Raw genomic sequence first — 22,121 nt, forward strand, 5'->3', positions numbered from 1 at the left:
CCTTTATACTTAACTATACAATCCACTCAGGTAATGGGAAATCAAGATAAGAGCTCCAAAACAATTAAAACTACAAAGTATGTAATGAAGTTGGACCCCTTCCCATGTAACACAAACTACTTGGCACACACACTTGAATTATTAATGATAGAATCCAACTGTTGTAAGTTGTAAATAATGAAGTTCCAAATACCTTGATAATCAGCAAAAATTCCTACTGACAGGCAAGCGAGGAACAGGTACTCCGATCAGATCGTGAGGAAGACAATCTAATATGCAGACTTTAAAATATTGACTCCATTCAGAGGCTGGAATACTGTGTATTAAGGCTTTGGATATGTATTTTCCACTGTAGACAAGGCCTCACAGCAAGCCCATTGAGCAGGGGGGGCAGAATTCCAACTTCGGCCAGCTCACTCAGTTAGAGAGAGCTAGGATTAGGCAAGTGAACTGGTGATTGATTCAGTGATTGCATTTCTACAAGTGTTTTCTTTATGTTTCAAACGAACGACGACTTGAAAAGTAAAGGTCTTTCCTGGTGGATGATATCCGTTTAAAACAAGTAGACAGAAAATGATACAGTAAGCAAAGTGACGTGGAAACAGCTGTGCGTTTTCTAGCCTTGGCATAAATTAAAGCAACATTCTTTGGCTTTAAATCCGTTTGGAGGCAACAGATAGCCAAAGTTAGCTGCTAGACAGCTAGGTGGCTAACGCTCGTTAGTTTGAAAGCCTTACTTCGCCAAAATAACGACGCCAAGTTACTTAAAAGTTGATCAAGTGCCAGCATCTCTCGACTCTAGGTGCCGGGCATCGTCCAAAGCGTCGATATGATTTTATAATACAGAAGTAAGACGATAAACTAAACAAAAACGATTAATCGCTAAGTAACGTTAGCGCGTCTGCTAACATTAGCTTCCCGTCGACTCCGAGCAGTAGCGTCACCACATCGGGATCGACTCTGAAACTTCCCGACAATGTTGATCGTTAGTATTCGTTAAGTTGGGAAATCCACAAGTCGCGTCGAAAGCCCATTGTTCGGGTTCCCGGTGTTATATCATTTCTTTGATCGGTATTTCCACGTTAGCGCCGGTCAGTCCAGTCCTTCCCTGACGCCGCTGTCTGCCAGCTTGGGCTTTCGGTCGCTAGCTTTTTCATTAGCCTGGCCGTGCTCGGTCGTCCACGGCAGGGGAGCCCTTTACAGCTTGGCAACAAGAGGGGAGGGGAAAAGCTGTCACGCTCTGTTTCATGACAGTCAGCAACCAACCCATTAGATCAAAAGCTCAAATGGAACACGAATATTTTAAATATTGTCACAGAGTCCGCCGTACGAGCATCCCACACATTTAAAGTTATCTGGATAAGTACCAATAACAGCCGGGTCAGTATAATTAATAATTCAGAATTATTATTGGGACCGTAAAGCTAAAGTAACCCCGATTGGTGTGATAAAACCATGTATTCAGATAACATTCAAATATTATGCCTTAAATGTATTCCGTTGTTCTTGTATTTAGAGTTTTACGCTACAGTAGCGGTAATGAGGATGAATTTTTAATGCATCTATCTCAAACAGTTAATTCTATGTCAACGATACAAAATCCTTTGGTATTGTTTTCGTTACAAAATATCGAACTATCATCAAGAAACCACATTTGTATATACATTTGTATGTGACCTACATTCTTGGTTGAAAGACATTACGTCAATTGCGCCATCTTGAGGGAAATCAAGGCAGCATCATTGGCGAAGGTGGTTTCACTCGTATGTACTGTAATGGTGTCGTTCCCTTAAGGTTGGGTTTATCTCACTCTAAGCTCGATATATGTTTAAGTGGAGCGATTTGACCCACTTTCATCTTTTAAATGAACAGAAAAAGTTTTTTTTTTTCAAATTGTTTTTTGTTTTTACACATTGATGATCACGTGTATCTAGGTATGTATGAATGCGTCCGAAATTACTCTCATTCATTCTGCATGTTATATTGTCATAGCTCAGGTTTGTATTCCATTTTTCGATATCAATTTCAATTCATACTACACGTATACCTTTAGTGTCTCGTTTTTAATTACTGATACCACAGATAATTATACCAACGTTTCCATGACCACTTTGTTGAAAGTTAGTGTTTTAAGAATTCGCCAAAGCAAAAAAAACGTTTAATTTGCTCACATCCATCCATCGACGTAACTCATTCAGATTCTCTGGTCATCATACTTTCAAACCTGTTGCCCGCTGGTCGGCGCTGAAGCACTTGTCAAAGTCAGAAACAAACTCAGGGAAGGCATTTTCCCCCACAGCTATTATTAACGCTATGAACAACAACAGAACAAGAACAGAGTGAAAATATCAATAACGATTACACTCACGTAAAACTGTGTTATCTATTCTGTTTATTTTTCGTTTATTTAATATTCACCACTCAAGAGCAGCGCTCCCAATCTCATTGTACAAACCGGATTCGGATGAAGTTGAGAAATTGCGTAAAATGCAAATAAAAACAAAGTACAAGGATTTGAAAATCCTTCTCAACCCATATTCAATTGAAGACACTACAAACACAACAGATTTAATGTTCAAACTGATAAACTTACATTTTTTTGCCAAATATTAATTAACTTCGAATTTTATGGCTGCAAACATGTCCAAGCTGAGAAAAGCTCATCAAACACCTATTTGGAACATCCCACATGTGATCAGGCAAATTGGGAACAGGTGGGTAACATGATTGGGTATAAAAAATGTCCATATCAAAGTCGAAACCACAAGGTTCACTGCATCAAATGTTTATTCCAACTTGCCATCTGGGCATTGCCCACCACAAAATGCATGTTTTTCCACTTAATTCTCATAGATGAACTAGTATCTTAATTATGCCTGAAAGAATTTCGAGGCATGGTGGTGTGGGGTGAGGAAAAGGTAGACCCAAAATGCAGGGGAAGCTGGGAGGATGGTGCTAAAAAAGAAATAGATTTAATTTAGCAGAGAGAAAAATCCAACAAGAACAGATGGTAAATTAACAAACCAAAACTCAAAACAGAAGCTAGGCTCACGGAGTAAAGGCAGGCGGACAGCGACTGGCAGTCGAGGAAGCTTGGGGACTGGAAAAAGGACAAAGGCAGCTGATTGGATGACACGAGGAGGGCAGGGACACAGACAGGTGGAGGACAACGAAGACAAACGCGAGGGAAATTAAACAAGACACAAGCACTAAAAAGAAACACACAACTTGAAAATACAAAAATCCCCCGAAACAGAAAAAATCAACAAAAACCCAAACCCCCAACAGAAACATGAAAAAATGTTTTCCGTTGAGCACTTTGTTTATTAAATAAAAGAAGACAGTGTAAAAGAAAGACGGGTTTTTTCCAACTTGATCATACATGTGTTAACTTTAGTCAAAATAAAGCGTCAAGTTTAGTCAAATGGTTCATAATACTTCGGCATTAATTGAGATTTATACATGTAATGATTTACCTGAATTATAGACAAGTATCGGTTTCGGCAATACTATGCCCATTTTTACTTGGTATAGCCCTGAGAACTAAATAGCAGAGACCCTTTCAACCCTTTCATATTTATCAGCCACTCCCATTGAACTCTAAAACATCTAGAAATTGTCTCCTTCCTTAAAGGTACAGGTGCCCGGCGAATGCCTATTACGCTTGCTATAATATCTTACAAGTTTACGATTAATGGAAATATATAACAATATTTGGGGGTTGTTTTAGTTGGTCTGCCCCCCGAACTCGATAAGCCAAATCAGGGGTTTTTAATGAGCGCATTTCATACTCAAGGTAACTCGATGTGCTGCACAAAATTAAAAGCGTAGCCTTTAGAATCATTGATGAGCAAAATGTAAAATATGTTTAAGAGTAAAGAAATATTACTGTTTATTAAATGTACTAACTTATATGAATGTATTCTAAAATGCTCCATAATCAACCATCTACCTGTATTTGTAGTAAGTTAAGAAGGACATTGTTGCGAAATTGTTGACATTGACATTGTTGTGCCTTAAATTCTAAAAAAACAGTTTAGCCGATACAAGCAAAACATTGATTTTATTATAGTTTTCATTAAATACAACGCTTTGTTATCTTGGATTGAAAAACTATTTTTTTTTTATTTGATTTGATGAATTAGAATGTTTTGAGTAAATTTCCATGAGAACGATCTAAATTCTATTACACAAAACAAGAATCTAACATTATTTTTCAAACAAATCCCAGTGAATCCTCCTAAAATCCCAGATTAGGAATGAAGCATGAATATTTTTAATTAAAAGTCGTTTTTACCGTGGGTACCTGAAATCCAAGTTAAGTAAAGTTGGCAAGATTCGGACGGTTATACTGCTCATACTACTGTTCATACGATTGAAATGTTTTGTCAATATTATAATTTTTCAAAGAACAAATTCAAGCATACGCTTACATTTGAATTTATGTACAGAAATGCAACTCGCGGTCGACAGACACATCCATTGAGTTACACACAAGAGCAGCACGCCCATTTCGTGACGCAATCCCGTCTGACACCGGGATTCAGGGAGAACAGGAAGATCCCAACAGTGTTCCTATCCATGTAGATTGAGCTAAGAACACACTCACGTTTTATTCACTCAAGGTGTGACTATTTGGATTCTGGACGCAGCTCCATCTATCGTGAACGGTGAGCGTGGACATATCAATATCATTTAAAAAATGTCTTGGGCTCGCCGAGTTTTCGCCCACTCGGTAATTGCAGTTGGCGTGTTAGCATTTGCAGCTAGCTTTGGAAAACTGGAGCAGGAAATTCCGCAGACAGAGGCGCACATAATTCCGCAAGCCAAGCACATTAAATTACATAGCACCGGGCGTAGAAACTCAAATGTGAGTCAACATGTTTCGATAAAACTTAATGAGGTGTTAGTTCGCTTTTTCCATCTATTAAGACGGCACGCAAAATTTGAACGTCAAGTGGGAAAAAATACTGCTTAACGTTTGTGTAGTTTTAATCGAAAACAAACGCTTTGTTACTGTAGCTGTGATTAATTTAGCAGGATCTAAATTACCTGACTGATGTTACATACTGCACAGTGAACCAGCTAATTTGAGTCGTCATCAACTTCAACCGAAATAGGCTTTTTCTTTTTTGATTAATCGATTCCATTGTCTACCCTCCTCGATCATATTTTATTAACCTTTCCTAAGTCGTTCTCAATTGCTCCTCTGTGGGCATAGTCAGGTAAAATGACAGATATTCGGGGTTTGAATGCGATTGGCTAAAGGGTGTGGTTGTGTTGTGGGAGATAGGCATGTTATGTGTACAACACAATTGCTTCCTGGTTTGTGTGAATTTTGTTTTTTTTCAGTTTGCAGATCCAGGGACTTTCTACTTTTCAACACTTAATTTTTCTTTTTAAAAGGGGAATACGTATGATGAACACATTAGTATTCTAATTCTAATAATTATCTATCTATCTATCTATCTATCTATCTATCTATCTATCTATCTATCTATCTATCTATCTATCTATCTATCTATATATCTATATATATATATATATATATATATATATATATATATATATATATATATGACCATGATTAGTTGTTACCTGAGCAACTGATGTTCCATCCATTCACCCTGCATCTTAACCTCTTTGTCCATCGAGCTTAGCTTCCACAGCTTTGTCCTCACAAACGTGGACGGCATCCCAGCTGACAGGCAGCAAGTGCGTTAAAGCCTTAGCTGGTTGCTAGCCATTTGCAGGGCACACTAAGACAGTCATACACTCACAAAAACACTTGTGGACAATCAAAAGCAGGGGTCACCGCCTCCAGTTCTCGAGGATGCCTATCAAGCATGTTTTTGGTGCAACACTCCTTCGATGTACCTGATTCAAAAGATTCAGGCTTCTGCAGAGCTTCCTGATACATTCAAAACAATCTGGATAGGTGCCCTCAAGAACCGTAGCTGGTGACCTCTGATTTACAGTGTCCAATATACTGATCATGCAGTTTTTTTGGAATGCGGGAAGAATCCAGAATACCCAGAGAAAATACATGTAGCCACATGGAGAACATGCAAACTTCACTACGAAAGGTGGACAATCCAACCAGTTTGCCACTGTGCTGCCCATGTCATTTTCAGTCAGCAACATATAGTGAAATAAGACTAACCCTTCAGATGGATGGTAATGGGTGATTTTTTTTCCCCCCGCTAAATTCTTGTTTCACAGTCTTTTTTTCTAATCAATAGCGCTACGCTAGTCTAAATACTGATTAATAATGCACAGAAAAAAATAAAGCAAGGTGCGGTGATCCAAATGAGCATTGATTGGCCTTGCAGTGCTGTTGAACACGAGCAGGGAAGTACTACATCACTTTAAGTTACGACACTGAGAATAATTTTAGCACCTATGATCATGTAGTACTGAAACTAAGCATTAGCATTTGGCTTTTAAACATTTGATTTTAATCTTGTGTCAAACAATAAGCTTCCAATTGTATTCCAATATGCAGTATGGTTATCTACTAAACTTGAATTCAATATGATTATTTCAAATCTTCGTAATCAAATTTAACAGGGTTAATGTACTGACACATACTATGCTCTCTTTTTTTGCATAGTTGAATCCATTGTAGGTGTTTTTGTACTTCAAGTGTGATTTGACAAGGGCTCGCTAAAGATGTGGAAGGCAGCAGCAGGACAGTCAATTAAGATGACTGTAGATGGTGGAAATGACGATTGGGAGACTGACCCCGATTTTGAGGTACCTTTGCACACCACCTACAGCCATGTGTGCTTTCATGCCACACAGTCATTGTCCTAGTCACCATTTTCCCTATGTATTTCCAGAATGATGTATCTGAGAAGGAGCAACGCTGGGGTGCCAAGACAGTGGCTGGTTCAGGGCATCAAGAGCACATAAAGTGAGAATGCATATAGTATGTTTTCTTTGTTTACAGAACCGACCAGAAATGTGTAATTAAATTAGCTGTTTCCTTGGAATAGTATCCACCAGCTGCGTGAAACCGTGTCAACAGAGCATACATGCTTGAAACAGCAGGAGATGGAAAATATGCCCAAGGCCTCGCATGGATATGGAGGAAAATTTGGGGTGCAGCAGGACCGCATGGACAAGGTGTGGGAACGCAAAATCTGTTTTTGTTTGTATTCATTCATTTCTTATCAAATCAGCTTGAGCATGTAATGCTGTAGTTATGTTTTCCTGATTTTATAACGCATACTTACAGTATATTTCACTGCAAACACATCAGGAACTCACTTATATTGTTTCTCACTGTGATAGTCTCTGGTAAGCAGCTCTGTCCATTCAGTCTTTTTTTCTTTTTTGGTCCGGACAGCCACTGCAGCATGCATTTAATGAGTGAGAGATAATTCATTGTTTGTGAGCATGGATTGTTGATGAGGCAGATGTCGCCACTAAAAACTATTGTGTGTTTCCAGAGATATTGCCCCCGTTTTTGCTTCCCGTCTGCTTTTTATCAACACATTTTCATGACTGCAAAAAACAGAAATATTATGATGAATTACTCCCAACTCTTTATGATCTGACAATATCTTGGCGTGTTTTGAACAGTCTGCTGTGGGACATGAATACCAGAGCAAGTTATCAAAGCACTGTTCTCAGACCGATAACTCCAAGGGCTTTGGAGGGAAGTATGGCGTGCAATCTGACCGCGTTGACCAGGTATTCCTGTTTCTGTCCACTTATTTATTGTATTTTATTGATGACTATTTGTTGTAGCAGTAGAACTTGTAGTCTCATATTGAAATGACACATGCCCATGTTGAAATGATTTTCATGGAAAGATGTTGAGCTAGAAATAATGCATCAAAATATCAGCCAGGACCTTTAACTTAAAAGCAACGACATGTTTTATGTGCTCTCATTAATTTTGCATGAGTGGAATAAAAATTGAGCTTCTTAATCAATCTGTTTTCATCTTTACCATTTTCGTCTCGTTAGGCCTTCGGCTTTCGTCTGAAATTGGCGTCAAATGTCCCTTGGGCTCAAATTGGGAACGTCACAGCTCACCTGTTTTTTGGGCTTTGGGTTTGTGGTATTTAGAATGCAGGCCCAAGGCCAATTTGAAGTCGCCTTCAGTAGACAGCGGAGGGTGATTTAAAAAGCCAAAATGGCAGCCGCCTTAGATGGATGAATGTGGATAGATTGATCAGCTTATCCTTTATTCTACAAACAGTATTACTTTATTTTCCGCACTATAACGCAGCGGTCCCCAACCCCCAGTCCGCGGACCGGTACCGGTCCGTGCATCAACTGGTACCGGGCCGCATGGGCTGCACCTGAAATAATGTTTTGTCGATGATTTAGTTTAATGGTACGCGCACACCAAACGCGAACGAGGCAAAAAAGCAGAGAGTTTTGTACTGGGCGCGAATGCACGTCAGGCGACGCGATGGACGCGAATGGAGCAACGCAAATGGCCGCGCGCGGTCACGAGAAGTGAAATTTCGCCTTTCGCGTGAAGTTAAATTTTTTATACTTTTTCCACGTTTGGTGTCGCGACAGCCAATCAACTTCGGGAACATTCAAAGGCCGCTTTGCGGTCACCGGGAGCGATCCAACACGGCCAGCTGAGCTTTCATTACAAAACAGAGCCAAGCAAGAGCCCTGACCTGGCTTGTAGAAAGGCGGAAGCGAGAACTTGGGACAACTGATATGCGCAGCATTTGCTTTACTTAACAGCTGTTGAACCGTAGTTACTGTGCTAAGCTAACGATATCGCAGCATTGTCAGCACAATATTTAGCACGGTCTCGGCCACTTGATTGCGACATTGAAACTGTTATTTTTTGGCAGGCGAGTATTGCCGCAAAGAATAAAGGTGCTGTCGGTGAAAATATTGGCTCTGTCACTTCCCGGAAAAGTGAAAGTTCTCAGCAATGCTCTTCTTTCCTGATCTACCGTAAAGTGCACAGCAAGCTCGCTCCACTACCCTCCCCTCTCCTCACGTGACAAAAAAGCGGACAAAAAGTGCGACAGAAAGCCCCGCGAATGAGCGTAGCGATTCTGAGAATGATTCGACGTTCGGTGTGCACGTAGCATAACAGTTCATACGTCTGTGATGTGGTTTTTCCCAGTTTGAGTCATATGTGACCAACGAACAAATGAATGTAAACAATACATAATTTGAGATTCTTAATTTCAATTTGATATTTTTGTTAGGTCCTGAATATGTCATGTTCAAAATGATTCATACCCCTTTCAATACCTAAACTAAGATGTCCCAAATGTGTACATTTTGCTGCTAAATGCTATTTCAAGATGTCACCAAATGCATGCAAAAAAAAAAAAAAAAAAAAAAAATATATATATATATATATATATATATATATATATATATAAAAGAGCATAAATTAAAAGAAAAAAGTCTCCTTGTCATACTGGGCTTCTGGACATCATGGTCAAGAAGAAAGACCTGCGGCAGGACCTGTATTGGAATCTTGTGTGTGCCCACATGAAGGGAAAGGGTTACTAGACCATTTCCAAGCATTTTGGTATCCCTGTGGCAATCGTCTAGAGCATCATAAACAGCCACAGGAGGTTGTACACTGTTAAAAACTTCAGTGGGCATGGCCAGAATTATAAGGTGTCACTGCCAGGAAAGTATGCTGAGAGGTTGACATCAACCCTCAGACCTCAACTAAGGCTCTAATAGAAACACTTGAGCAGGCAGGGACGACTGTCTCAAGGTCTAGCACTGAGTGGCCTGGGAAGACAAACCTCCTCAAGAAAAAACATGCGGATGCTTGCCTGGCTTTTGCCAGAGGTCACCTCCAGCATGATTCTTGGTTTTGGTCAACCATCCTGTGGTCTAATGAGACAAAGTTAGACGTATTTGGGCCTATGAATGCTTACTTGCGTATGGAGGAAAAAAAGGAGATGCTTATGAGCCAAAAAACACCATTCCTTACTTACCAAGGTAGGGAAGAAATGGACAAGGACAATGATGTGAATGTATTAAAATGGTCAAGTCAGAGTCCTGAACTGAATCCGATCAAAAACTTATGGTAAACTTGAAGATGAGAAAGGTGGCTCGGAAAGTCACCAGCTTGACCCATCTTGAGGCCTTTGCCTGTGAACAATGGGCCAATATTCTACAGGAGGAATGCAGAATGCTGGTTGACACATACAGGAATGGTCTGGGGGTAGTTTTAAAAAACAAAAACCATGGTACAGGTATCTGATTATTAATTAAGACATTGTACAAGGGTATGAATAATTTTGAACATAGCGTTTTTTTGGTTTTCCATCAATAAAATACCTGTTAGTTTTTGCGTTTTTTCAGTTGTCTGTTGAATTTATTCTGTTACTTGTTCGTCACATCTGACTCATGAAGAAACTTGCATAAAAGCAAAGGTTTTGTCACAAAAATGAAAAAAAAAAAAATTAGGATATGAATAATTTTGAGGACAAGCGTTCATGTCTTAGGACCAACATGGGGACTGGGGCAACATGGTAACACCACACTGGAAGGCCAGAGCCGGAATCAAACTCACAAAGTGAGGCAGATGTGCGAACCTGTCTTCCACTGTGCTGCCCACTAAAGAATAACACTCTTTCAGATTTTATGTCTTCTACATGGCACACACCATGAAAACATCACATATACCACCAAAGCCCTTTTCTATTTACATGTATAGCACTGGCTTTGACCCAACCGCTATCAAGGTGGGATACTGGCAGAGTAGCTCGGCCCCCTCAGTCCATGTACTCCACTGCATATCCCATTTATTATCGAATGTGAGGCAGGATAAAGTTGCATAAATCCCAGGTTAAAGGAATATGAGTGTGTTTGTTCTCCCTATCACTTGCATTTCTTTGACCTTATCTAAATTTTGTCTTCATTTTTCTGCTCATGTTATAGTCTGCAGTTGGCTTTGAGTATGCTGGGAAAACAGAGAAACACGCTTCTCAGAAAGGTGATGTAGCAACGTGTTAGCCGAGCTTCAACCAACCCCAGATCACAGTTTGAAGATTGCAGCATTATCTTGGGCATGCTTCTGCCTGTCTCTTTTGGTTCCTAAACTGTTTCTCTCTATTAACACCTATTCGCACTTGATGGGATTGTGTCAGTAGTGTGAGCTGCACCAGCGGCCTACTTTTTGCCTCCAAGGCTTGTTGACCATATGGCAGGCAACCAGCGATTCCATTGTCGTCTCTTTTCGCTGTATGCTACTGTCACTGACATTTGCGTAGCTTAGCGTCATGTGTTATAATCAGATATAAATATTTTACACACTTTTTACTCATCATTTCCAAGAATTTTCAATGTAGGATTTCATATTAAATTGTTCCACTAGTGTTTTTGTGCCCCACCTTGACCACTGACCAACTCCATTTTGCCTGCTATGTAGACTATAATGCTGGGTTTGGAGGGAAATACGGTGTTCAGGCAGATCGTGTGGACCGCAGCGCAGTGGGCTTTGATTATCAAGGAAAAACCGAGAAACATGAATCTCAGAAAGGTTTGTTTTCACATTATTTCTTCACTTAAATAAATGACAAGTAAGATGTGGAACAGTATACACACCAAAAGGCCCTCTTAATCAAGACACCCTACTTGGGGTGCATTGAAATAAATTATTGATCAATATAAACAGTACAATTTTGACCATTCACCTATAGTAAATCGAGCCAGAGCTCTTTCGAAATGGCTGTGTATCAGCATAACCGTAAACTATGCAGGACTTCAAATGAAACTGTTTCTTTTTAGTTTGCTTTTCCTTGAGGAGATGGTCATTAATTTTACCAATTTTCTGACATGTTTTGAAACAAACCATTTCCTGAATCATAAACAATTCCTCTTTGTGCATTTTCAGCACATTTTAAAATAAAGGATGATAATTAAAACATTTTTTTTTAACCTGGAATGATTGAATAAAAAAGTCTGAAAAAAGGTAGCATTTTTATTGTTTTTATGGTTTATAGTCATTAGACTGCTTTTTTTTAATCAAATGAAAATAAATTTGGCCACTCAAAGAAAAAAAAAATATTTTATGGTCCTTTTCTGTTTTTGCATTCAAGTTTATATCAGGGGTCTCCAACCTTTTTGAAACTTAAGAGGTACTGACTAATACGAAGGGCTACCCGTTTATGTGAAGACACCAATCATGTTAATGATTCTTCACAATAATTAAGGAACAGCTGTGTAAATATGTAAATCAAGATTAATATGCAATGTAAATTTAATTCATGTATAATTTTTTGTAAAATTAATAGAAAATCACCAATGTTCTATCTCTTGTAAGGCATTTGCAGAACAGGCCTACGGGCTACTTGTGATCTTTGGGGGGCTACCTGGCACCCTTGGGCGACCCTTGCTCTATATACTGTACTATGTTTACGGAGACCGGCTGAACTGTCAGTGTTTAACAGGCCTGTTTCTTTTTCTCTCTCTGTTCTCTTCATTGAAATTCCTTTTATTCCACCATTTACGATGGCCGTTGGCAGATTATACCAAGGGTTTTGGTGGGAAGTTTGGCATAGAGACCGACAAAGTGGACAAGAGTGCTGTGGGCTTTGATTACCAAGGCAAAACTGAGAGGCACGAGTCTCAGAAAGGTTGGTATCCTTCCACTTGTGTGCAACCTCTTCTTGTTTGCGTACTGGGAATTTACTTTTAATTCTCAGTTTTTCAAAGTTTCCACAAGGGGTCACTAGTCATTGCGATGCGTGTGGCAATTTGGATTACTGCATTTGTCACTGGTATCAGTCAATGAACTGCCTTATCAACAAATTGGATAAACATATACATCGCACTTTAGCTTCATATATATATATGTGTGTGTGTGTGTGTATATATATATATATATATATATATATATATATATATATATATATATATCTCAATCAGTAGCGGTCCTTGCATTTCACACTTAGGCCTTCAGTGATTGGACCCCTCAAGCGCACAACTATGCATTACTGGGCTACACAGGCTATTTTCAGAGCATTTATACAACAATAAACCCAGGAAGTTTTAAGAAGGAAATGAGGCGGGACTTAACCGTGAGCAAAACTTGCCAATTACCAGACAAGTGGAACAAACCAAAAAGGAGCGCAGACAATAAAGGTAGACGCAAAAATGAACAAAACCCCGCAAACTCACAAAAACCAAACCCAACCAATCACGTCAATCGTATATGAAGGACATAAAATGACGGCTGTCCCGAAGTTATTTCAGTACAAATCCATTCTTTTTTTTTTTTTTTTTCCTCAGAAAGACTTTCATGACTTGCGTGTAGAGTTTGTCTTCGTGTCGATTTCCAATAATAAATCCTTTTGTATTTACTTGTACGCCAATGTTGAAAGTAGCATCGGTCCAATTTCCGTTTCTTCAGTCATTGTGGGTTAAAAAAAGAAGTGTCCGCGGGTCTGGCTTCGATGTACGCTATGCTATTTTTCTTTTTTTTTTTTTCTTCAATAACTTTAACTACCACAGTTAAACATGGTGGAACAATATAGCACCATATATATATATATATATATATATATATATATATATATATATATATATATATATATATATATATATATATATATATATATATAAACTGAGTCTCATGAATTTCCACCTTTGTTTAGTATTAGCTCTGAAAATTTGTGAGACTTAGATTGGTGGCAACGTGACAAACAAGATTACGTTTTATTAATAGTTGTTCAATCTTACATTTGTATGCTTTATTTTTTTCCATCTTGCTGAAAAATTATGACTTCCTTTACCGTATCTATTAAATCTCTTTTGTCTATTCTACTAGAAATACAGTTTTTAAAGTGTTGTTTTGTATACCCAGATTCTCAGATTGAGAGACACTGTGGTATGTCCAGACTAGTTTGGACTTGAAAGCGCAGATAAACTCTTCTCGAGGTGCTTGTCTGACATACATACTTGACAATGTTTTACTTGCTTGGGTAACTTCAGACTACAGATATATCCTCTTTAAAACCAAAAGATGCAGAGAATTTCCCATTTCCATATGTGTTCTGCTTTCGTTTGTGATATACTGTATTCGGTACCACACATATCCAGTCATGTAAATGAATTTTCACTTTAAGTGATTTAAAGTTAGTACTGTAAATAAAATCCAGTTAATTAGTTCTTATTCGGTGAGTGAACAATAACAACAACAACTCATTGTGTCATATATCTACAGACTATGTGAAAGGTTTTGGAGGTAAATTCGGAGTGCAGACAGACCGGCAGGATAAATCTGCTCTGGGATGGGACCACCAGGAGAAACCACAGCTCCATGAGTCCCAAAAAGGTAGTGTATTTTTCTGGTTAAGAAGATATACTTTTTGCCGATGGCACCCATGGGTTATGTAGTTTCATGGCTGTAGCATATGTATCAATTTATTAATGTATTAATGAACCAGTTTTATCATTTTTACTCCTCTGGATCAGTCGTTCAACCTGTTTTTCAACGATTTACCACCTGCGGAATATTTTTTTCAAGTGAAGTACCTCCTAACCAGCACAAAACGTAGTTAGTTGAAAAGAAAATGGACTTGAAAGAGACTGCTGTGCCATCCATGTCTGATTTATTAAATTCTGGAACTACGTTTGTAATGGTTATTGCTAGGCACATTTTATTCAGAAATTCCAGAAGATAGATTGTGTAATATCTTTCGTATTCTTGACCTTTCTGCCAAGGAACTGTGTCAGAAACCTTAATTTTGACCTGACCTGACCTTAAAGGGACACTGTGTGAGATTTGACAGTTTTTCTTTATGGACAGCAGGAGGTGCTGCATTTACCATTGTCCATAGCTTTAACAAACATGGCAGCCTCCAGAAATGTGCCACCCCCCATGTTCTATAATTTAATGATAACCAGACCTACGATTATATTTGAAACATACTGTTGGTTGTTAAGAACACATTTATTTGCAAGTTTTTGAAATTTGTAATAATTGATTATTTTTTATTGAAAATGTGTCTAAATTTTACACAGTGTCCCTTCAATCCAAATATGACTGCATATACAGAAAACTTAGCCATCATGCATCCGTAGAAATTTAACAGCATAAAGGCATATGGTTTTGCGAAAAAAGTTGCTATAATACAGTTTAGCAATAAGGTCCTTCATATTCTAATTGATTTGCTCTTAATTTGAAGGAAAAAAATGTTTCTGTCACACCATTAAAAAGCATTAAATTAGACTTCCTGATACCTGACGAAACTGATCAATTTCACCTACTCCCCTTCATTGACCTCACATACTCCCATTTGAGAACCACTGCTCGAGATGGCACTCTGTTCAACATATGACTGAAAACATTTTTGACGTCATTTTTTAAATTCCTTTCTTTTAGCCTTTCTTTTCTTTTTTAACAACAGCCTACTCTGGACTACCCAAAAATACAATTGCTCCATGAAGCAGAGTTGAAGCTACGATTTCCCATAACCACCGTGTTTTCGGCACTATAAGGCGTACCTAAAAGGTTTACATTTTTTTTAAAAGCTGATGGTGCGCTTTATAATCCAGTGCGCCTTATATATCGATCATATCATGTGCTGGCTGCATAAACTACCGACTTCTCTGATCATGAGGTGACATTCCCTCGAGCGCAGCTCTATCTACTGGATACTATAGTTTTGATTTCATGCGCACCTAAAAGCCTTAAATTTGTGTCGTGAAAGCACCACCTCAGTGACATGACTTCTGGGAAAAAAATAAACCTTGTTTATTCATTTTTAGTGTGAACAGAGCTGTGAGTGCTTATATTCTATTAATAATAAAGTTTGAGTGGCTTATCTGATCATCGAGTTGACATTCCCTTAAGCGCAGCTTCATCTAGTGGATACATAACTGAATGCAAATGCAGCCGCAGCCACCACTTTAGCTGTGATTCCATGCGCTTTATAATCCAGTGCGTCTACTATATATATATATATATATATATATATATATATATATATATATATATATATATATATATATATATATATATATATATATATTTTTTTGTAATAGGCCATTCATGAAGGTGCGCCTTATAGTGCACAAAATACGCTAATACAAAAAGAAGACATACAGTCGAGCGATTTGGAAATCTACTTCTGTTGGGAAACACTACAATTTTAGTAAGTGGTGATCAATGGTCATTGATCAACTCCTCTCCTGAACCCAACCTTAACCGTTTTTGGCAATACATTTTAAATAAAAATGAAAGCCTTATGGCCTGCCATGTTATACTGTATTCTTATTCCATGTGTGTAGCATTAAACACATTTGTTTTCTTGCTTTATTTTTTTACTCTTCCACTCAGGTATTTCATGTTCAATTAATTTAATTCAGCATTATGTTCTAAATAGTTGAAGAAAATAAATAATATAATATACAATATCTCTCCCGTTTTCATTTTTTTTTTCAATTTTCCCTGTGTGACTAAATTTAACGTAGCTACTAGTTAAGTGAGCGCCTCTCTTCCGCCACCCACACAAGCCTCTTTGCCTCTCTGAGAGGGCAATGTTGTCATTTTAATTTTATTAGTATTGCGCCGATGGTGTCTGAGTGAGAGTGAGTGATAAAGGTGAGTACAAGGGGCGCATGTGCGCGAGGAGTTAATAAAAGATAAGATAAAAAAAAATTATAATTGTAAAAAAATAATGCAGACTACATGAATTTAGCCTATCATGGGTTATTTTTGTAACGTCAGCGGTAAGCTAGCTTAGTCCGTATTATTACTCGATAACCATTAAAAGCAAAAGTTTTCTTGTTCTGTGTCCCCAAAGTTTGATTAATATGGGATTTTGTGCCCCCACCACTCATCAATGAAAATGTCCATCCATCCATTCATCCATCCATCCATAAATTAGCATGAGTCCATCCGCCTATGACTTTGATTCCTGCAATTTTACTGTTGTAAACCAATTCAAACAGTTTGCTTCATCTGAACTCATATGAGGTCTCATGCAAAGACCTTTTCGATTTTTCCTGTTGATTAGAAGATAGTCATAAAAACCATGGAAATGAAAAACAAAAGCAATCTTTTGGATAAGCAATATATAAATAAATGCGTGGGTAAATAGAAAAACAAGATTGACTGTTTTTAAAATAACTGAAGTCAAATAAACACTCCAATTTATCACCTTCTTTTCTCCCAGATTACTCCAAAGGGTTCGGAGGAAAATTTGGTGTCCAGAATGACCGGATGGATAAGGTGCATTCATGTTTACATTATTGTCTTCATGTCCTTGATTATTGTTACATATGTTTTTTTGGCTCTGCTTGACAGAGTGCAGTCACATTCGAGGATGTTGAGAAGCCCAAACCATCTTACCAGAAAACTAAACCTTTGGAGGCTGGTAAGATGAGCTACATGTGTGGATTTTTTTTTTTCCTGGTGAAAGAAAAGATTCTATGCTGGAGTTTTGGGTTAAATACCTTTTTTACGTCAAGGCTAGATGACTAAATGCATAAAAAGTGTGTGGGTAATGTTCTGTCCAAAAGAAAAAAAAAATCCCAATCTTATTTATGACTCCATTTATTTCATCAAGCTGGCAGCAACACAGGAAGTATTAAGGCCCAGTTTGAGAATATTGCCAGGCAGAAGGAGGAAGAGGACAGAAAGAGAGCTGAAGACGAGCGAGCACGTCGACAGGCCAAGGAGAAACAGGAGCAAGAGGAGGCACGTCGTAGAATGGAAGAGCGAGCCAAAGCGCCGTCTCCAGTTCCTCTTGCGGCAAGCCCCAGTCCCACATCCAGCCCGACTCCACCTACGTCTGCCTTTTCTTCAGCATATGAGGTGGGTTAACCACACTTAGAGGACTTCATACCTTTTGCCTTTCTTATACATTCATGCAGGGCTGGGTGAAAATTCAACGTCAATATGTATTGCGATGGTCACGTGATTTATCTGAATATATTGTTTGATAAAATCTTTGATTGAAAAAATACATAGAAAGCCCGAACCACGGCATTACGCATGTTATGTTTATTTGTTACAGACTGGCATTCAGTCAGGCCCACCATTAAAAAAAAAAAAAAAAAACGCCAATGAAGTTTGAGCATAAAAGTGTGTCCTAGAACAGCAGAGTCGCTGAGATCTCCTCAGTGTCATCTGGAAGAATTGCGCCCATGCACACGCGTGTTCATGTAGTGTATGGACGCCGAACGAAAGTGGATTTACTTTGTTCAAATACGTGGCCTTTTGCAGTATATTGTGTTAACTAATATCTCCGGGTGGATACATCGTAGAGCAGAAGTCAATCCATTCCCTGTCTTTGACGTGCTCGCTCCAGTGTTTAAAGCCGCCTCCAATGCAGTGCATCACCATGAAGTTAAAATTAGGCAAAACATTAACATACAGATATCCCATGGCAATAATGAGCTACTCTGCTCAAAAATTAAAGTAGAACTACAGGTACGTCTGTTGCTTTGTTATAAATGCGTGTACGGTGCAAACAGCATGTATATAAGTTAATGTAATTTTGTATGTAGCGTTGCAAAATTAATATACAGGAACACTTTGATATGTGTTTAAACTTTTTCCTAGGTAAAAATATCACAGTCTTTCAAGATTAATGTAATTAGGAACGTGATAGTGTTCACGGCTTTTATTTTGTATAATAGTCTAGCAAAGATGACTTTTATCAAGGCTATAATATTAAATTAGCCATCCTTGCTTTCATTTTATGTATGTTTTTTTTTTTAAAATACATAAGGAATTTAAAAGATTATCTCAGGCTCTGTTATTACCTACTATTACAGTAGTCCTGAGCGACTCTCCATTTAAAGCGTTAAGACTTCTCATTAGTCCCGCAGGAGTGCGAGGCGACGGAAGTCTGCTGAAGCTGGTGTATTGAGACCATGCTCCTTGGTGATTTTGCGCTTTTATTGATTGATTTCTTGTAAAAGTTATCATTTCCGTTGATGGATGATGGACAGCGCACTAATGGGTTCGGTCACATTCTTGTTTTTATTTTTAATGCATCACAAAATCATATTGCCAGCCTGAATAAATCCTTGCGGGCTGGATTTGGCCGTCTCTCTGAATTCCCTGCTTTCGACTAATGGGTCTGCATAGAATATTGTGAAGAACGATAATGGTTTGGCTTTCGCTCAAAGCTAGTTGCATATCGTAAAAGAACGTATTGCGTATGTTCCAATCCTTTGGTATTTTTCTGATAAATTATAGGGCAATCTATGACACTTATAACAGAATATATTTTTCTGTTTAGAATACAGGTGATGCGACCTATGAAGCTCCTGATGAGAACGGAGAGCAGCTGTACGAATCAGCACCACAGAGTCACTTTGAACAGCCAGAGTCGTATTATCAGACGCCCGCTGAAGGTAAGCCTCATTTTTAGAATACATACATTTAACGTTGCAATGCATAAACTCTTGTGGACTAAGATGAATCAAAGCCATCGTCCGCTACTTTCGCTCAGGGCTTAACTTGGGCTTAACCCCGTACAGGTTGATCAGGGACAACCCGTAGGCTCTATCGTGTCTTCACATACAATAGGATATCATCAGTAATGATTAATAGTAACATTGAATTAGTAAAAGTAGTTTGAGAATACTAGTTTTGGCTGAAAGGCGCATCAGCCTGGTTACTTTATCAATACCCAAGAAGTCATTCTTAGTTGTTGACCTTTTGATGAACCGTCACTGTCTTGCAGAGGGGCAGCAGTACGAGATGGGTGAAGATGCCGGGGTGACTGCTGTGGCTCTTTATGACTATCAAGCAGGTGAGTGAACCCACTAAAAAACTGTTGAAAATCCAAAACGTTCATGCTGGAACACCAACACAGATTGATTGCGGCTAGTTCTGCCGCTTACATCCTTTATCCTTGATTAATTTATTAAGTGCATTCGTCGTGCGGACTTTGGTCGATAAGTGTATCATAGTAAACTTTGTCCACGAGCAATGATTTGCATCTACATTTAATTGTGTAGGAGCCAATTTACAGCATTTGGACTAATTTCTTTATGATCCTGTCAACAGCATTATTTTAAATTTCTGTTGTTGTTTGGCCAAGAGATGGACAGTTATTTGTTGGTTGGTGGTTTTGGCTCATTGCCCAATGGAATTTGTTCCTGCCCCTTTAAGGCAGGGAGAGGGGCGAATGATACTGGCCCTTTAAGAGCCTTGGGGCCTGCATCACAGGTGGCAGTTGAGATTGATTGTATACTAGAGCACACAGTTTCCTTACCGTAACGTTTGCCGTTTATTTAAGTGTTTTTCTTTGAAGAACTTCGGAACTACTTTGGTAATATATTTATTGAGCATATGAGGAAGCCGGACGGTCCTGAAATCTCAACTCGCACAAATTGCGTATGGTGTGTTTTGTCTTTGCCACAATTGTACCTACATTCATGCCCAATTAAAATTTCTATTTCAGCTGGCGAAGATGAGATCTCCTTTGACCCAGATGACATCATCACCAACATTGAAATGATAGATGAAGGCTGGTGGCGGGGTGTTTGCAGGGGCGCTTACGGTCTTTTCCCTGCCAATTACGTTGAAGTGCGACAGTGATGCCATTACCAAAAAAAGGAGAGGTTGCCACTTCTTTCCTACTCATGCTTTGATCTATTTTCTCTCCTTTCATTTCTGAGTGCTCCAACACTGTGCAAGATGCATAAACGAACATACTTTGGCGCCTTTTCCCATCACACTTTAAGTGTTTGCTTTAGTTTTACCTTAGAATGACTCACCCAGTGGACATAAATTAAGACAGACATAAACTTAAACGTTAACATAAACAGCAAACGTTAACGTAACAGACATACAAGTAAAAAAAAAAAAAGGATGGTAAGGTACTGCTCCTATTACGTATCGTTTTACCAAAGACCAAAATGTTGACAAAAATGTTACAAATGAATGTGAGGTAAAATATTTAAACTGATCATTGTATAGGGGAAAGGACCTGTCTAGTAGCCCCACTAGGGACCAAAACTATACAATAACAAATATAAATGATAACCCCGTGTCCTTCCTTGAGTATGTACTTATCCGGACTTACTATGATACACATTTATCTTCAATGTCCCCATTTCTGAAATTGCATACAAACTTTCAGTCAAACGTTGGACACAGTTGGAGATGGATCTGTAAGCTGTTAGTTTAACGGGGCCTTTGATGTAAATGTACACTTCGGTAAATGGCGGTAAACTTAACATTACATGACAGATCATCCTTGATTGTTAATGATAGTATGAATCATGCACAGAGATATCAAGACTTAAGATGTTTTAAGAGACAGTAAATGTAAAAAAATATTTTTACTCCATTGCATTTTTTTTTTTTTTCTTTTTCGGAAGTGGATGTGTCTTGTGGATTTGTGTGTCCAAATGAGATGTGGTTATCACAATATTCAGCAGGAGAATCAGTAACATCCTACATGGTGTCTAAACAATGTGTTCACCTCTAATTGAGGACCCTTTATACAAAAATGTTTTCCTGCGGTGGAGGTATTATATCAAATTATTATTGGGATGTTCCATGACGCAAGTATTTTAATACATAATTTTAACAGGCTGCTGCTGGTTGGCTGTGTAGCATAAATAGTTGTAGCGTGTGAGTGTGCCTTGGTTGAGTGTGTGTGTGCTAGAGCTTTCATTTTTTTTCTATCTTTTTGGGTTTTATAATAATAAAGTGATCTTTTCAAATGAATTATTTTTGATCTGTACTTCTGTTCGCTTGAGTCACATTATCCCTTTTTTCAATAAATAAGATATGAATTATACACTGGCTTGTATTACTCTAGTCAAAGACGGAGACTATTTCAAGATTGCTGAGGAAACCTTTTGACACGCATGAGTTATCAAGGTCCACTTTTTTTCGATGCAGCAGATTTGACAGGAAATCTTTTGACCCTATGAAAATTTGCTGTTTCGAGGAAAGGTCCCCAACGGACGGGTCGCAGCCCGGTACTGGTTTGGATCAACTGGTACAAGGGTACGTGGGCCGCACTCGAAATAATGATGTTTTGGAACTGATTTAGTTTATTCTTTAACAGTTCATTCATTTGTGCTTTGTTGGGCTTGAGCTTTGGTTTTGGCGCCGCCTCTTATGAGGACTGGTACCAGAACCCAAGCCGTGCGTGGAGGCGAGACAGATTGTATCTAGTCAG

At 38.5% G+C, this 22,121-nt stretch overlaps 2 protein-coding genes across 10 annotated transcripts in view; one reads left to right on the plus strand and one right to left on the minus strand.

The window, feature by feature from the left end:
- ppfia1 (PTPRF interacting protein alpha 1) overlaps positions 1–1,133 on the minus strand; it is a 52,334-nt gene extending 51,201 nt beyond the window's left edge. For all 9 annotated transcript variants that reach the window (XM_088412778.1, XM_088412780.1, XM_088412781.1 and 6 more), the window contains exon 1: positions 194–1,133. The gene's annotated coding sequence lies outside the window, so the exon portion shown is untranslated. The remainder of the gene's footprint in view (positions 1–193) is intronic.
- A 3,392-nt stretch (positions 1,134–4,525) lies between these two features.
- On the plus strand, positions 4,526–21,734 carry cttn (cortactin). Its single transcript, XM_088412782.1, has 15 exons — positions 4,526–4,670; positions 6,614–6,756; positions 6,843–6,916; positions 6,999–7,128; positions 7,588–7,698; positions 10,900–10,954; positions 11,390–11,500; positions 12,486–12,596; positions 14,186–14,296; positions 17,142–17,197; positions 17,273–17,342; positions 17,535–17,782; positions 19,218–19,332; positions 19,665–19,733; positions 20,388–21,734. Exons 2-15 carry the CDS (start codon positions 6,673–6,675, stop codon positions 20,522–20,524), a joined length of 1,482 nt encoding a protein of 493 aa, XP_088268908.1. The 5' UTR covers positions 4,526–4,670; positions 6,614–6,672; the 3' UTR covers positions 20,525–21,734.
- The last annotated feature ends 387 nt before the right edge of the window (positions 21,735–22,121 follow it).

The sequence above is a fragment of the Hippichthys cyanospilos genome, chromosome 4 (assembly GCF_059441005.1).
Source record: "Hippichthys cyanospilos isolate Australia breed blue-spotted pipefish chromosome 4, RoL_Hcya_1.0, whole genome shotgun sequence".
NCBI classification, from domain to species: domain Eukaryota; kingdom Metazoa; phylum Chordata; class Actinopteri; order Syngnathiformes; family Syngnathidae; genus Hippichthys; species Hippichthys cyanospilos.